The 18,554-nt window shown below is 32.2% G+C and overlaps 1 protein-coding gene across 1 annotated transcript; it reads left to right on the top strand.

The window, feature by feature from the left end:
- The first annotated feature begins 7,837 nt into the window (after positions 1 to 7,837).
- Positions 7,838 to 9,879, top strand: LOC122307921 (1-aminocyclopropane-1-carboxylate synthase 7-like). Its single transcript, XM_043121052.1, has 3 exons — positions 7,838 to 8,121; positions 8,269 to 8,561; positions 8,771 to 9,879. The coding sequence occupies exons 1-3, from the start codon at positions 7,942 to 7,944 to the stop codon at positions 9,642 to 9,644; spliced, it is 1,347 nt and encodes a 448-aa protein (XP_042976986.1). The 5' UTR covers positions 7,838 to 7,941; the 3' UTR covers positions 9,645 to 9,879.
- Positions 9,880 to 18,554: the final 8,675 nt, after the last annotated feature.

The raw sequence follows: 18,554 nt of genomic DNA on the forward strand, positions 1-18,554 counted from the left end.
CAGCACAAGACAGAAGTTGGCATTGATCGGACGAAATTTATGATACGGGTCGCTCGTGGCATTCCTATCGACTTGGTGGGATATATATTCGATAGGATTCGATCAGAATCTCGGTACATTTCGATGGATATACTACCATTCGGAGTCCTGATCACCCGATATCTACTATGTGCTGGTGTTGTGCCAGATGTTGCTGAGCGTAAACGGGAGCCGATGGGACCGATAAACAGCACCACCCTCTCACGCAGCACGGGACACTCGAGACTGCGTTTTCGTGCACATGTTCCAGAACCAGTTGATCCTCACAGAGATGCACAGCCGGGAGATCATGGAGTCTCAGCTGCAGCTGCAGAGACATCTACACGGGCCGAGGCATCAGTCCACAGTGTTACTCGTGAGGAGATGGCTGACATAGTGCGTGCAGCGATCAGCGAGCAGACATCAGCAGTGATCGATGCAGTGCGTATGGAGATCCATTCTGCTGTGTCTGAGCTTCGTACAGAGTTTGCTGCCATGTCTGCGACTCAGGTCACCATCAGTACTCGACTGACACAAATAGAGGAACGTATAGCTGCAGTCGAGGAAGTGTGCAAAGACTTGGGGTCTTAATTACTTTATGATAAATTTTATTTATTTATTTCCTGTTTTTTGTATGGACAATATTTTGTGTTTTGTAAATTCAGTATTTAAGTTATATGCAATGGTATTGTTTTATATTTTCTAAACTAATTCTTAATTTAGATTATTCATATTATTTAATTAACCAATTTTTTATAATTACTAGTTAATCTAAATATAATTTGGCAAAAAACTTAAAAAATTAAAACTCTGTCACCGTTCGAACGATTCAAATAACGTTTGAACGGTGAATATGCATCATTCGAACGGTTAATATTAACCGTTCGAACGGTTTATCAATTTCCCTCCAAAATAATTTTGCCTATCGCGCCAATATTACGTTCAAACGGTGAAAATTAAACGTTCGAACGGTTAATCATTAACGGTCGAACGGTTAACTTATTTGGGACAAAAATATTCGTCCCTAAGAATACCGTTCGAACGCGTTCGAACGGTATGGCATAACCATCGTCATTTTGGAACGAAATTCAAATTTCGTTCCTAAATCCCACTTTTTGGGACGATTTTCAATTCGTCCCAAAGTAATTTCGTCCCAAAAAATCATTTTTGTTGTAGTGATAGATATTGATCTAAGAGATCAAGAGCGAGAGACAGAGATCGAGTTTGTGTGGTAACTACATGAATTGATCCAAGTGAAAATTGAATAGATAGAATTAGTATCTTCTGATGATCTGTAGCCATTTAAAAACAAACGGCCGACGTTTCCTGGGAAACTCTTACCATTAATATAAGTATAACCAGTCGCACTCTGGCCAACATTATATATTTAACATATGATTCTCCAATAATGGGAACTCCATTCGAATTAAGGAGTTTTTTTTTTTTTTTTGTTATCAAAGGGATTTTTTTTTCATTTTTTTGTAAATATTTTTTTTAACATTCTTAATTATTAAGAAAAAAATAAAAAATACACGCTTTTTTTAATAATCATTTTTTTAATTATTAAGTAAAAAAATTTAAAAAAAATATAAAATGTATGATCAATAAATTGAGTGGTAAATTTGAAATACTCCCCTAGCATTTTCCTATTTTATTTAAAGCCATGTGAAGGGCACAGTGATCATGCACTTGAATTTACGAGATGTTGGGCTCAAGGCTGATTGCTAATTAAACAAAATATTATATATATATATATATATATATATAGATATATATATATATATATATATATATATATATATATATATATATAAATATAAAGTAGTTCATCATCCTGAGTTCCAACGTAATGAGTGTTAGATGATTGGGACAGTAGTACTGACTGTGCCGTATCTATAAGCCTGGTTGGCGAGGAGCTGGATTACACATGATATTTATTAATTAATTTAAAGTTCAATATAACAGAAAATGAAATAACTTCAAAAGTCCATATTATATGAAAATGGGACAAGGAATCGTGAGCATAAATTTTTATAATAAATAATGTTATATATAGTTATTTTTTATATATTTTTAATATATTTTACGTATTAATGTGATTAACTGTATTAATTTATTTTATATTCAACTAATCACATCAATAAAATATGTAAAACTATAATAAAAATAATTGTACATAAAATTTTTATTTTATAACATCCTTGGTGAGCATTAATAATAATTTTAAGTATGCTATATATATATATATATATATAATTATCGTATATGCATGTTTCAATCAAGATAGTTTAAATTTATTAAAAGTCTGATTAGGTATGGATGTTATAGTGATTTTAGGTAATCTGTAAATAATAATAAAAAAAATAAATAGTTATAAAAATATAATAAATAATTTGTAAATAATAGTCAAAATATGATAAATAATTTATAAATAATAGTAAATATTGTTTGCATATTAAGAAGAGATGAAATAATTTTATATAAAAGTTAAAAGATTAAATAAAATATTATCAAAATATTATTTTTTAATATTATTATTATTTTAAAATTTAAAAAAATTAAATTATTTATTATATTTTTTAATATAAATTTTAAAAAAATTATAATATAATTTTTCAATCCAAACATCTCCATGGTCTTAATTATTACAAAAGTCCTACAAAATTCGTACGTGTGATTGGTGACAGACAGTACATGAATCAAACTAACAAATGTCGATTTGACGTACCTTATAATTTGATTTTTGACTGGTGCAACTGGCAATACTGGCCACAAGACTAGTGGGTATATGAGATGTATGAAAAAATCTCACATTATTTGGAAGGTGGTCATGTACTTTGTGAACCGACATTTCTCTCAAACTTAATTTAGCAAATTAAAGAAGACGTACACTGCTCCTATGGAGCATGTCCACCGACTTTTTCATTGATTTATTTATTTATTTTTATTTAATAGTTAAGAAGATATTTCTTTTAAAATTATTTAAATATAGTTTAGATACTAAGTTGAGATTAAATAAATTAAAATAAAAAATAAAAGTTGAATAAAATGTTGTTAGAATATTATTTTTTAATATTTTTATTATTTTAAGATTTGAAAAAATTAAATTATTTATTATATTTTATATAAAAATTTAATTAAGTTATAATAGAACAGTACTTCTTGTTTTCAAACGGGGCCTTACTCTTCTTGTGCGTATGCTTTTTTTAGCTGCGTCTATTCCTTCATCATCTTGTGCTTATGCCTTTTTTTAGCTATACGTTTATTCGGCCTTCATCGTATAAATTGATATTAGAAGGTCTTGAAGATGATATATATACTCTTAATAGTGAAAGCTTATCATATACCATGAACTCAGTTTATATATATATATATATATATATGTTTTACACAACTGAATCAACATTAATATGAAAGAATCATATATGGACAAAAAGATCTTTTGGGCAACACGTATATATATGTTGTAATTAGGCAAAGTTTATATATCATAATTTGCAAAACCTGCATTGAATTTTCTCATCATGTCATATAAAGACAGACAATTCTAATTGGCACGTTTCTGCTAATTTAGTCATTACTGAACACCGGCGGCAGCAGTAGTGGTACTACTGCCTCAAAGGTCTTATTAATTGAATCCTATCAAATTCTCCAAACGTGTCTCTGCAAACACACTAAGCTAGAATCATGCATCAACACCAATCACTTCATATAAATATATATATATACACGTGTGTGTGTGTGTAGAAGCTCAAAGATAGAGATCAGGAGAAAAACATCACACGAACGAAATTTCTACCCATCTTGGCCCATGACGAGACTCAGCGTCGGTAGTAATTAACATCTGACCTAACCAATATTCTGAACTTCTCTTTCACTGACATGATCGTACGTAGCTACCATGATTAATATATCAGTTTTCACGTGTCGTCTTCCTAACTTTATGTTGTCATTGAGTTACTGCATTCCCATTTCATTCAGTGGGACAGTTTTATCATCTTTGAAAAAATGAAAGGTCGATGAGGAATATCATGATCATTATACTATGACAAAAATGAGATAATTAATGCTCGATCGATCATTGCTCCTCCTACCATATTCATTTGCGGGCAAAATATAGTTTCGGGGAAACACAACACATTCCTTTTGCATGCAGATCACTGCATATATAGGAACCAGAGGAAGAAGCATGAGATCTATTAATTGATTGGTTCAGTACTATATACGTGTGTGTATATATATATATATATACCCTTCGAAAGATGTTGAGTGAGTGAGCAAGCTAAACTAGAGAAGCTAACATGGTCGCTGATTTTTTAGTAACAAAAAAGTTGCTAAAAGTAAGATTATGGATTTTGACAGAAATGACATGAGTATTAGACATTTGCGTATTAGACGTTTGCGGGATCTTTTGCAAACAAACTATTGAAAATTATCTTGTTTACGTAAATAAGTCCTAACGTCTTGATTACTTATATATGGTTATTCATCTACTTGAATGAAGGTTTTTTCTTAATAAAGATTCTTTCTACTTATTTAAATAAATAAATAAATTTAAAAAAAAAAAGAAAAAAAAGAAACCAAGCTACCTGCTAGCTGTAAACAACAAAGAAAAATCACATCTCTAAAGTACGTAATCCCATAGACTTCTTTGGGTTTAAAAAAATATTTGATGTTCACGTACATCAAGGACTAGGAACTAGTCCAGTTTCAATAATTAATCAGGTCCCATCCCCAGGTCCTATCGATAAAGATAAAACCCAATTGGCCTGCTGTCACTGTCATCCTAACGTCAAGGGTGCTTCCATGACATGCCCACCCTCTCCCTCTCCTTCCTAATTTTTGCAGTTGGAATGCACTAGCTACTTGAAGTTTGGACGACACAGGCACTTTCTCGGCAATGATCGAGCTTGATTAATTAATTGCGTGATCGTATTGCTGAAAATTTTCCATATAGTACATATATATGAAGACGGCCTTTAGTTGATTCTTGTTCCCTTCCCTTACAACAGGAGTATGAGGCCGCCGATCTAACAGTCGTCATGATCTGGATCTGAGCAATCCATGAAGATTATTCAATCTACAGATAAGTGCAGATCATATTGGATATTGCCGCGTCTTTGAACTTGAGCCCCACGTCGTTCGATCGTTGATCTGAAGCTGCATATTCTTTATTATATCCTCGTTGCTAATTCTCAATTGGGTTGAAATCTACTACACAAACGACACGATCTTGACAAATATCTTTCACTCCTATTAAATATATTGCCTGTTCACATTACAATATTTCAGTCTTTGCCACACATGCATACAAAATATATGTGTATGTGTGTGTATATATATATATATATATATATGCGTGCGCGCGCGCACACATGATGAACATTGTGTGTGTATATATGCGTGCAAGTTATTAAGCCATCATGTATTAATAATCAAGGAGATCTAATGTACTTCTAAGTTATAAATTGTTTTGAATTAATCATTGTTTCATGACATGACAACAAATAATCCACAAATATGTGAAAGGAAATTATAATAGTATTTTAATTTTTGATAAAGAGAAAATCTAATATTTATAAAAATGTTATTTTAACACACCCAACACATCTCTGATGTGAATAGTGAGATACTAAAAAATGTTTAGTGCTTTAAATTTTTTTTAAAGTTATAACATGTCTCATTATAGATGATGTGTTAATACACTGATTTATGTGGGGCAAAACTCTTTGATAAAATGCAAGAGAATGATAAAATGGTAATTATCAATAGTTTGTGAATAACATTATTTAATATTACTACTGATTATTAAAATCTCAATATATATATATATATATATATATATATGTATATGTATTTATAAGAGCCATTAATTGTGACTGCAAGTCATGATCAAGCTAGATTAAATAAAATTTTGTAAACTATATATATATACACTTAGATCATGAGCCCAATATACTCAGTCACGCATAAAATCCTCAAAACCCAATCGAAGTTAATCAATTTTGTTGTTTTGGATATGTACATGTGTGGGGCCATCAGATCTTCCCGAGCTTCTATCTTGTCATTGCTTTGTTTTCAAATCAGCATCTTAATCTTGTATGCTAATTGGTATCTTTGTCAGGTGATCGGAACCTAACTACTCTTAGATCTCTTCAAAAATTTTTAATTGAAATCATTTATTCATAATGCAGGATTTGGTTTTCATGAGTAGGGAATTTAGACCAGCTTTGTTTAAAACCCAAAATTTTGATTAGTCATAGATTGTGATCAAGTTCGAGAGAACCAACCACCATTAAACATGATAAAGTAATACTATATATATATATTTCTAAGCAAGCAAATTCATAGATAAATTAAGTGGTTACATGATACAAGATTCAATGAAGTGTGAGTCCCTAACAATCATCCAAAAACAAACAAATGCAACACCAGTGGAATAAAAAAAAGGTGGGATCTAAAGGTAAAAATTATTTTTCACCCATTTCCCACTAATGAGAAGCTGCTTGAAATGGTTTTTGTATTGTTTAATAAACAAACTATTTGACTGCGACTAAAAAGTCGCACTAAATCTATGTGTGCTGTAGCTTGTTTCTCTAGACTGGTTGTAGGAGTCTTCCACGACCACTTTGTCTTGATTATCGGTTAGGGAAAGTAAAAATATAAGAACGTTGTAACTGGAAGATGCGGTGATATGTCAACATAGAACCTTCACTGTCTGTGGTGGCGCATGTAGTTCCCACGCCACTCTAGAAAATAAGGCAGTGGTCGGATATGAGAGATTCGAAACCACTGATCCTAGTAGTGTTGCTCGTGATAGTGGTAGGCTCTCTCTAGTGCCCGTAGTGGCGAATGAGTCTGACACGCCACTCTTTTAAGCAATTGTCTTTGATTGTCCAACAGATCGGTAGCTGGAGAGTCTACTGGTGAGGTGCATGGTGGACATAGGGGGTCGATAGCCAGTAGATCAGTGCATCTTGGTGCTACAGATGGAAAATGAAAAAAAAAAAAAAAACTGAAAAAAAGCACTATAGACAGCTCCAGCGTTGGCCAGACAAGAGGAGGGGAGAGAGTAGCTGAAGCTCCAACCCCCTCTTGGTGGAGGAAATGGAAGGATGCTGATGGTTGAGTAGAGAGAAAATGACTTCTAGAGCAAGAAATGAAAAAGATTAGCTATATAATATTATATATATTAATTATAAAATAATGTTACTCGTCATCTTTTCAATCATTAATATTTTCTTATCATCTCTTGATATGATATATATTAAATTATTAAAAATCCATTCCTAATAATTTACCTAACTTAATTGTTTATTGTATTAATTAGTAGAATATTAAAAAGATGATCATGATTAAAATTAAGATAAATAGTTCTTTTTGTAATTAGATGAGACGGTCCATAAAGTAAGAAAAGAAAGAAAAGAAGGAAATAACGACCCAATCTGTTCTGACAGGAGAAATCGGAAAAGAAAGAAAACGAAGACTATAAAGAAAAACAGTACCCGCCCCTCATCACCAACCATTATTCGGCGTGGATCTCCTTGAGATCAATTGAGACAAGGAAAGATTTGACTGACAGGAGCTAATGGTTGTCACAAAATTAGGATAAAAACTATACATATGTAGAAAAGTGGAGCTTTAATTGATATTGCTTTCACAATATATTGAATCAATGATTGATTGTACTGGCTCTCTCTTTTTTATTTTATTTTAATTTTTATATTCTACATTTTCTGAGCTGGTACTGGGGGACCAATATTTCTATATATAACGGGGTCTAAGTCGGCAAAGTTTTCAGTCTGCTAAGCCCCAAGCTTTCTTCTTATTTTCTCAGTTTCTCTCGTGTACGGCCCATATATAGCAGCTTTCTTTGAAAAACTAAAAGACTGCATCTTACAATTAGAGTACATCTAGCTAGTTATGGCTATAGAGATTGAGCAACAACGTGCTTCAGCTGTGGGACTCTCAAAAGTTGCAGTTTCTGAAACTCATGGGGAAGATTCCCCATATTTTGCAGGCTGGAAAGCATACGATGAAGACCCTTATGATGAACACAGTAATCCATCCGGAGTTGTACAGATGGGATTGGCAGAAAATCAAGTAAGTATCTGCAACAGTACTCTGACACTGAGTGCATGTTGCTAGCTAGGATGGTGTAAAGAATTGTGTTTTAGTCTTTATTGACAGCTTAGAGTTTCTTGGTTCATGAAATTTGCATGTAACTTTGTTTGTTATTTCTTAAAACAGGTTTCGTTTGATTTGCTAGAAGATTACCTGGAAAAGAACTCGGAAGCCTCTATCTGGGGATCAAACGGAGTATCTGGCTTTAAAGAGAATGCTTTGTTTCAAGATTACCATGGACTTCAATCATTCAGAAAGGCAATGGCAAGTTTCATGAAAAAAATAAGAGGAGGGAGAGCAAAATTCGACCCCGAAAGAGTGGTCCTAACCGCAGGTGCAACTGCAGCAAATGAGCTGTTGACCTTCATTCTGGCAGATCCTGGAGATGCTTTGCTTGTTCCAACCCCATACTATCCAGGGTAAGAAATAGCCCCTTGCAAAGTTGTTTGCATGCATGTAATTATCTTGTCTACCGAAAAAAGAACATCCTAAAATATTTTATGACATTTAATATTATACCCGCGGGCCTGTTTTTTATAAGAACAATCGAAGGAAGCGATATCGTAGACACACCACGACAGTGTCCATATTCTCGAACTAATGTCAATTTCAATTCTTTCCTTTTCAGATTCGATAGAGATTTAAGGTGGAGAACCGGTGTAAAAATTGTGCCAATCCACTGTGACAGCTCAAACGATTTCCAGATTACTCCAAAAGCTTTAGAAGCCGCATACAATGCTGCAGAAGCCAAGAACATCAAAGTCAGAGGAGTACTGATCACAAATCCTTCCAACCCATTAGGTGCGACGATTCAACGGGCAGTTCTCGAAGAGATTCTCGACTTTGTCACTCGCAAGAACATCCATCTTGTCTCCGATGAAATCTACTCTGGATCTGTCTTCTCGTCGTCGGAGTTCATAAGCATTGCAGAAGTCCTCGCAGCCCAAAATTACAAGAATGCAGAAAGAGTACACATTGTTTACAGTCTTTCCAAAGACCTCGGCCTTCCGGGCTTTAGAGTTGGCACGATTTACTCGTACAACGACAAGGTGGTGACTACAGCGAGGAGAATGTCGAGCTTCACCTTAATTTCTTCGCAAACACAGCATCTGTTGGCAGCCATGTTGTCCGACAAGAAGTTTACTGAGAACTACATAAAGACAAACCGAGAGAGGCTGAGGAAGAGATACGAAATGATCATTGAAGGCCTGAGGAGTGCTGGGATTGAGTGTTTGAAAGGAAATGCAGGGTTGTTTTGCTGGATGAATCTAAGCCCGTTGTTGGAGAAAGCAACGAGAGAGGGTGAATTGGCTCTTTGGAACTCTATACTGCATGAAGTAAAGCTAAATATATCTCCAGGATCATCTTGCCATTGTTCTGAACCAGGTTGGTTCAGGGTTTGTTTTGCTAACATGAGCGAGAAGACACTGGAAGTCGCGTTGAAAAGAATACACAATTTCATGGAACAACAACGAGAGCTGAAAGAGATGAAGATCATCTAATCGATCTCTTCTTCTCAGTAATAAGCTTTTCTATCTTTTTTCTTTCTTTTTTTAATGGTTCTACCCATTTTGATTCTTTGGATGACCCCGGCCAGTTCAACCTTTGGGATTGTCTCATCATTGATTATACTGTAAAACGTACAGATCATCGGGTTGGAATATATATTTGTTTTTTCTTGCTTCGGTAGAAGCAAGTTCCCAGAAATTCCTGTATATCTATATATATTGAAGTAACCTGAAGTAATTTCTTTTTTCTCTATCACAGCTTCCAATATATCTTTTGTATTTGATATTGATATGGGCACAAACATTCAATGCAAGTGAGTAGTTAAACATAATCGAGTTTGTGAAAACATGATGATTAATTTAAAATAAATATTAATTATGGGGGTTGAAGGTTATGTGTTTGTGTGTGTGTGTGTGTATATATAAATCAACGTGACCAAACTTCTTGGCTAGGCTGCGCGCCTCTTACACCTTTGACATTAGAAATAAAGCTGAACTTGTCACGGTCATGATCATGCATGGCATGCTCACACATTATAACTTATATAATAGTTTGACTAATTAAGATGTAATTAGACTATAAGATATGCTTTGCTTTAATTAATGCATGCAGCAGATTAGAATTCATAAACCTTGATTAGTACATAAATGTTATTGCCAGTACCAAATCTGGAGCTTAAACTAAAGAGAAATGGATTTAGCTAAAGAATATTCTACCTACCATAATTATATATATATATATATATATTTGATAGTCTATGCATGTCTTGACTTTGAGGCTTTGAACACATCGATCTAATTAATGATTGATCCTCTTAATCATTAAGTTTCCTTTGTTTTTATTGGCTTTTACTTTTAAAGTTTGATTTGACTTTAACAACTATTTCTAATTAATTCAGATAATTAGCAAAGTAATGATCATTAATGTGTGATATATTAATTTAGGATTCAGTACCAAGCTGCTTTTATCACCTTTGAAACCAATGTTTGGCAACAAAACGTTCTTAATTAATTCTCTACTAAAATAATCACCAAACTTCCATGTCAATTAACATGGTTTTAAATTCCAATTATGCACTCAAATGTCACTTATCTTAATCCAAATAGCTTAAGTTTAGGTTTAATTCCAACAATTAAGTACTCAAATAATTCATGATATAAACTTTCAATCATCAAGTACTACTACTAGTACTCCAACATGATCTTCCCACCCAAAATTATAATTACCTTTTAGGCCTTTTCTTTTCTGTTGGGTGTATATACAAATGCATGACTAGATCTTGTAAGTAATTAAGGGCTTGTTTGGGAAGTGAGATCATCTCATCTCATCTCATCTTATCTTAAAACTTCTTATAATTTCCTTCGCAAACATTGTTCAAACACAGAAACTTTTTAATTGTAAATCTTCAACTTTTTCATCTAATCATTACAATTTTTTTAAATTTCTAAACAAAATACAAAAAATGTACAACACTATGTTTTCAAATTTTAAAACAAAAATTAGATTAAAAAATTATATTCTAACAATTTTTTAACTTTATAATATTTTTGTTTAACTTTTTCTCTCCTATCTCCTAAAACGTAATAAAATATCTTAATTCAAACTATTTCAATACTATTCACTAACCATTTCACGATTAGTCATATAATTATCATCTGATCATCTTACTTTCCAAATTAATGAGCCCTAAGCCTTTTTTTTAATATATGACTAAAAAATTATCCCAATTAATGTTGTCTAATTATGTCACATAATTTAATTTGTAAATAAGCATATGTTTTGCTTTAATTCACTATGATCTTTCAATTCGTATAATCTTTCATATCTTATTAGACGAGAGGGACACGTATCTTTCTTATTATCTTGTTATGAGATATATGTTTATCATCAAACAAATCCGTTCTAATAAATACAAATGAATCCAAAACGCATCCAACTTAATTCAGAATAAATTAATTAAAGACTTGTACATTTATTTTGACAAAGAAAAAAAAATTAAAGGAACAAGGAGAGGAATCGCATGCATGCATGCTCAGTTAATGTCTCATGTGTTAAGACGTCTCGTTTATTTTCACAAATGAGATAAAATAAAATGAAAAGAATTAAGATTAAAGTTAAAAGTTAAATAAATTATTATTAAAATTATTTTTATTTTGAGATTTGAAAAATTGAATTATTTATTTTATTTTATGTAAGAATTTGAAAATATTATAATAATTAAATAAAATTATTTAAGATGAGTTGTGAAAACAAACGAGATTTATTTCTCTAATTTGCTAAAGCTTGACAACTTCTTTTAAATGTAAGTCTCGACTGTATAAATTTTTTATAAAGAGATAAATTCATTAAAAAAATGTAAAACTTTCATTTTTTTTTTAAGAATAAATTCACTTCTTATTAAAAAAATAAAAAAAATTATGTTGTGCACTTAAAACTTTGTATATATCTTTTCTCATTTGTTTTTAACGCCTTAGCACCAACGTATCTCTTTTTTCATCGTTTAAAAGCAGATAAGAAAAGTCAAACTGTCCTACTAGCTTAAAAAGCAACTCAACCCATCACAGCCGTCCGATCACCTGTTGTGACTCACAAGGGGTATCATGAGCTGACATGTAGATGTATGCGGGGGCCGTAATAATGTAATGTGCATTAGACCCATGCCACCAGCCAATTACTCTTTGGTTCACAGTCATGATAAGCCGGCGGAATGTCTCTGCGTGATTGTCGCTGGTACTGAGCCTGTACAATTACGGACTGTCCATATTTGAATCGTGCCTTAGAGCATAGTAGTGCGAGAGGACCATTATTGGATTCAATAAAGTAATATTTTAAAATTTTGATGTGCACTCATTTTTACGAATTTTTTTAATATATTTTAATAATATAATTAATTATATATTAAAAAAATTTATCTAATTAATTATATTAATAAAATGTATAAAAAATACGTAAAAATATCTATAAAATATATAAAAAGAAATTGAAGTGAATTTAATAAACTGACAATATTTTTAATTTTGATCAATTTTATTAGCTCGATCTGTTTAATGTTAGTTGCTGGTTAAATATTATTTTAACATAAAAAATTTCCTCGACCGCGTGCTATTCCTCTTTCCCACGTGCCGTTCTTTATCCGTGATTGTACCTATGCAACTTTCCGCCATAAGTTCTACAGCACTGACTAAGAAATGATTTATTGTATGAAAGTTTATAATATCTTGAAAGTCTAACACTAAGTATTGAAATAATTGATCCTGTTGGTAGTTGTGAAATTTTATTAACGCCTTCAATTATTGCTGACAAACGTTGCAGTAATTGTAGTTCTCTATATTCTTTTGGTATGATGTGTTTATGGATGGGTTAATTTGACCGAGTTGGTTGGTATTAGAATTAAAATAAATAAAAATGTCAAAATCAATATTTGAATAAAATAGTGATAGATTTGAAAAGTTTGTTATTTGGTATTGTTGAAAAGCGGCCAACTAAATTTGTTAAAATAAATTTCTTAGTCAAATTTTGATCATGAGTTCACTACCAGTACTCTTAGTGTGGCCTAGATAGAGTTTGATCAAAATTTGACAATGAAATTCACTTTAACAAATTTAACTATCCACTTTTTAATAACACTAAATAACAAACTCTTTAAATCTATCACTATTATATTAAAATATTAATTTTAAAAATTTCATTTATTTTAATTCTAATTATAATTTAAATATTTATTTATTATAAAAAATTATACATTAATTTTTTAACATTCATATTATTCGAGCAGATATAATTTCTTAACAGTCTTTTTTTACAATGGTCATATTATTTCACCTTTTTGCTTAAATGAAATGGACAAGCTACACAAGAAAAAGAAAATCTCAAGAAATAATAAATTATTACAATTAATAAGATATTTTTTTTCACGAATTGACTCGACTTTTCTCTTTAACTTTTGTGATTCTTCGACTATTAACAGCCACCAAACAGTATGTTCTTAACTCTACGAACTGGTTTTATAAGGAGAAGGGGCCAAAAAAACAAAGAAAAAAAGTAATGACTAAAAACCAGCTATTATTATGAAGGTCAAGAAAGCAAATTAATTTCTAAAATTCAAAAGGAAAAAGGAAAGAACAAAAAGAAAACTAAATCACATTTTTCTGAAGTTGTGGAGCTTTGCGCGGGATGAACGGCATATTAAGGAAGATATCAAAGATCTGTCGCCATATCAAATCAAAGCCAAGAATCAGCAGCAAATATGTTTATCAGTAAATCAAGGGACGTAAATGTTGTAAATTTCATTAACTATTTAAATGCTCTTTATTTCCTTAGATAGCTTGTTTCTATAGATAGATCATCAAACCTGTATTTAAACATATTATGTGAATAACAGATGTGTGTGGTATAATAAAAACAGAGCAATGTTTTTTTTCTCTATATGGTATCTGTAGAGCCAGTCCTCTAACGAGATTCTTCCATTCTTTTTCCAGCCATGACTGATACTCCTTCATCCTCTCCCTCCGAACCACAAATCATCACTATCAACCCCACCACCACTATTAATGAAAAGCTTACCCCTGCTACTTTTCCACAATGGAGAGCACAATTTGAAGCACTGCTCATCGGTTACGATCTCATGGATTTTGTCATCGTTCCATTGCACGCTCAACCCCTATCTCATGGAGCTCAAAAAAACAACGTTCCATTGCACGCTCTTCCACCGAGGCAGAATATCGAGCCTTGGCCACAGCTGCTGCCGAGTGTATGTGGATTGTTTCTCTTCTTCATGAACTCAAGTTTCCACTCAAAACTTCTCCCCTCCTGTTATGTGATAATTTGGGTGCCACTCAACTCAGCTTCAATCCTGTTCAGCACTCAAGAATGAAACATATCCAAATTGATCTTCATTTTGTTCGTGACTTGGTTCAGAAACATGTGCTCAATGTCCGTCATGTTCATACAAATGATCAACTTGTTGATTTATTGACCAAGCCACTCTCCCGGCAACGTACAGATCATCTCAAGAACAAGATCGGTCTTACCGATGGTAGCCCGTTCTTGCGGGGGCGTATTAGGGAAGATATCAAAGATCTGTCGCCATATCAAATCAAAGCCAAGAATCAGCAGCAAATATGTTTATCAGTAAATCAAGGGACGTAAATGTTGTAAATTTCATTAACTATGTAAATGCTCTTTATTTCCTTAGATAGCTTGTTTCTATAGATAGATCATCAAACCTGTATTTAAACATATTATGTGAATAACAGATGTGTGTGGTATAATAAAAACAGAGCAGTGTTTTTTTTCTCTATACGGCAGGTGGGTAGAACGAAGAGAGCAATCAAAGGAAGATAGAAGAACGACATAGAGAGTGAGATTAACAGCAGGCGGGAAAGTAATTCTTTTTATGCCAAAATAAGATTTGGCCTGGCCAGATTTGGTAGTGAAAATATTGACTAGGTGTCGTTTGGACATAAGAGTAATCTTAACTTATATGATCTAATTATTAAAAAATAAATAATTTAATTTTTTCTAATCTTAAAATAATAATATTAAAAATTAACAAAATTTTCCTAAACTCCCCAAAAAAATATATAACCTTTTTAAATTTTAAAACAAAAATAATTTTAAAAAATTATATTCGAATACTTTTTTTAATTTTATAATAATTTTATTTAACTTTTTTTATATCATTTTTTAAAATTTAATAAAATATTTTAACTCAAACTATTTCACTACTATCCATCAATATTCTAAATATTTAAACTAGTCTTAAATGAGCAGCGTTGGAGCAATACAAATCATGTTGCATTTGCACGTTCACGTCACAATTCTTCCTCGACTTTGTCATTACTGTATTTTGGTGCACTCAATTGCTTGACGAGTAATGTTACGCACCTTTGTAGAGTATGTAAGAGTATTGACAATGACTTAATTATTGTTAAGTCTAAATTTAACTAGAATCTCACATTTTAGTCATAACATTAAATTTTAACTAAATAAGTTTACATTAGACTAGCTATTTTAAATGTAAAATAATAATATAATATTATATATTTTAACAATATTTGATTAATCTTTTTTTATGTTTTACATATACACTTCATATATTAATTAATAATTTTATTAAAAAATAAAATGTGGTAATTTATTTAAATGTAGTACTTACATAATTTATTTCAATATGATAAAGAAAGAGGAAGAGGTTGATGAAAAGAATAAAATAATTAGATAGAGGTTGAATAGTAATCTCTAACAATGAAAAACTTCCTTAATTTACTGTAGGTCAAGTGTTGAGCTTTGGACTTTTGGCTAATTCAATGTGGAAGTTTTTTCTCACACCTAATTAAAGTTTAGACTTGCATTGACATTTGACTAAGCCATTACCAATGCTCTAAGTGTCGCACAATTGTTTTAAAAAAATATAAAATTTTTTATTAAAAAATTAATTTTTAAGTCATATTTAGTTATTTTTTTAAAAAATTACACGATGTTTACGTATTTTATATATATAAATATCATTTTTGATGATAAATATATTATAAGCAAATTAAGCAGAAGGAGTTTTGATGTAAGCTTCCTCATGGTTATTTCTCCGATTCCCACTACACTAAACAACATGGGCCAAGCCCAAGGGTGCACTTCCTCTAAAATGCTCTGGACCAAACTAACCCCTTAGAACCATTTTTCTACAAATGACACCATTAAAAATAGATGTGTTTGTTTAGCACTGAAAGTCTGAAATAAGCTACCAAATTTGAATGCTTCAAACTAGAATTCTGCAAACAATTCATACAGCTTGTGAGAGTCTTTAATTACTCGACAAGTGTCTCTATTTACTGAGTAACTATTACTGAACCATGAAGTACAAAACCAATTTTTTACCTTTTAAAAAAAAGCAAAAAAATATAAAAATAAAAGAAAAGAGGAAGAATGATTTTCAAATGACCGCAGCAACTCTTAGTAGAAAGATCAGAATAGAATATTTTGTATACTGAGAAGTGTGTTAAATTCACAAAAATATTTCATAAATATAAATTCACAAATAGATAATCACAGTATCCTTGATCTTTGTTTTCATATCAATTCCTCTATTTCAAGTAACAGATTAATATCATATTGGAGGGATTTAATAATTGGCATGGACATGGCAGATTGAAGACCTGCATAAACAAGAGTTAATTCCAATCTTTTCTCCTCCAGCTGGGACTTAATATTCCCAAGTTGAATAGCATTCCAAGCTTGTAAATTACCACTACAAGAAGAAATGAAACTGCATAGCTCCACCAAAGAATTAGTATTGTAGGGGTCAAATCAACAGCCGATAATTTAGCCTCAAAATAAAGTCAAAAATTAAGTTAAGAGATAAGGCTAAGAAGAGATAAAGAAAGACATTCAAAATCTTAAAAGGAAAGAAACCAAGACTTATAAAAGGAAAAGGCTTCACAAAACAAGTTGGACTCAATCACTTTAAAGAAATAGACCTCTATATAAGAGAGACAAGTTCTCTTCACAGAAGCTCCTTACACCCAAACTCATCATAACTTCTCTACGCTTGACTAAATTCTTCCATTGTATTGTGAAATATGTGAGGCCATAAGAGATTTTAAAATCACATTGTAGTGGATTTTGCCACCAAACAATTCGTTGATGTAGGTATTATGTCGAACCACGTAAATCTTTGTGTCTCTCTATATTTATTTTTATTTGCTTATTTATTACATATTTTATGGATGAACATGAAGAATCTCGTATCGAAGCTCGAGCCATCATTGTAGGTTGGGGATGACTCTTTCTTCCATTCTGGTCTATTGTGCAAATTAAAGCATTAACAAGCATAATATTCATTTCCCATGAATTTGAAATAACTTCCTGACAACCTTTACTTCCAACCCACGTTGCCTCAAATCGAAATAATTTCCTACCCCTCTTTGGTACACCAATGGAATCAATAGTATTTGACAACAAATAATGGTGATTAGAATGTGAGGGAAGAAAATTAAGAACCTTTAAATTCTGCTACTTGGACAACCAATATGGATTAGCTAGAAATTGGTTAAGGCATTATTGAATAAGTGTAGCCCCCTCTCTCATATTAGACCAGGTAAATAAAGGACCTTCAGAATTGATAGTCTTCAACCATAAAAAATAAGAGTATCATGAAAATATTGCATATGTCCTTCCTACCAAGCTCTACCCCTCTGCTTCTCAGAATTGAAGAGCGTCTCATTAAAATCCTTGAAACAAAGCCAAGGGCTATGAACTCGAGTCGAAATCAGCTTGAACATGTTCCAAATTTCACATCTATCGCTAGCCTCAAGGTGACCATATACGGCAATGATTTTCCATCGAATGCCAGTGTGTAAATCTGAGACCCAAGCATCAAAGTGATATTTGAAGTAAGACAAAATTTCCAAGTCAGATTCCATATGACAAAATAAAACCAAGCCTCCACTACGTCCCTCACAGTCTACAACAAGACATCCAGAGAAACCCACTTGAAATTTCATACATTCCATACAAAATGCTAATGACTTGGTCTCCACGATCACTTCGGACTAAGTCCCAAAGTACTTGAACACCCCGTGGGTTCCCAAGCCTACAGGAATTTCAATAGAGGATTTTCATGGTTGACGGCAGGGCTAAACCTCAACCTCTGCTGATAGAACCTTGACCTCCATCAGTTGGTCATCACTTGAGGATTTAATCCTCATCAAGTCAGTATATGGAGACTGCCCAACATTCGAACATTGGGAAACTAGAGATAGAAAATATGAATTGTCTAAGGGAAAACTCCCATAATGAAGCCCTTGACCAGGAATTTCATTAATTTTTGGACCCAGTCCACAAATGCCCACATCACCGTACACATACTTCTTACTTAGCCTACGCCCACTAAGACCCAAATCAAGATC

The sequence above is a fragment of the Carya illinoinensis genome, chromosome 4 (assembly GCF_018687715.1).
Source record: "Carya illinoinensis cultivar Pawnee chromosome 4, C.illinoinensisPawnee_v1, whole genome shotgun sequence".
NCBI lineage: Eukaryota > Viridiplantae > Streptophyta > Magnoliopsida > Fagales > Juglandaceae > Carya > Carya illinoinensis.

What these genes read in the sequence shown, in the direction of transcription:
- LOC122307921 (XM_043121052.1), top strand. Translation starts at nt 7,942, where the DNA reads ATGGCTATAGAGATTGAGCAACAACGTGCTTCAGCTGTGGGACTCTCA. An exon ending in TGGGATTGGCAGAAAATCAA is followed by an intron (nt 8,122 to 8,268) that starts GTAAGTATCTGC and finishes TTCTTAAAACAG; the next exon opens with GTTTCGTTTGATTTGCTAGA. An exon ending in CCAACCCCATACTATCCAGG is followed by an intron (nt 8,562 to 8,770) that starts GTAAGAAATAGC and finishes TTTCCTTTTCAG; the next exon opens with ATTCGATAGAGATTTAAGGT.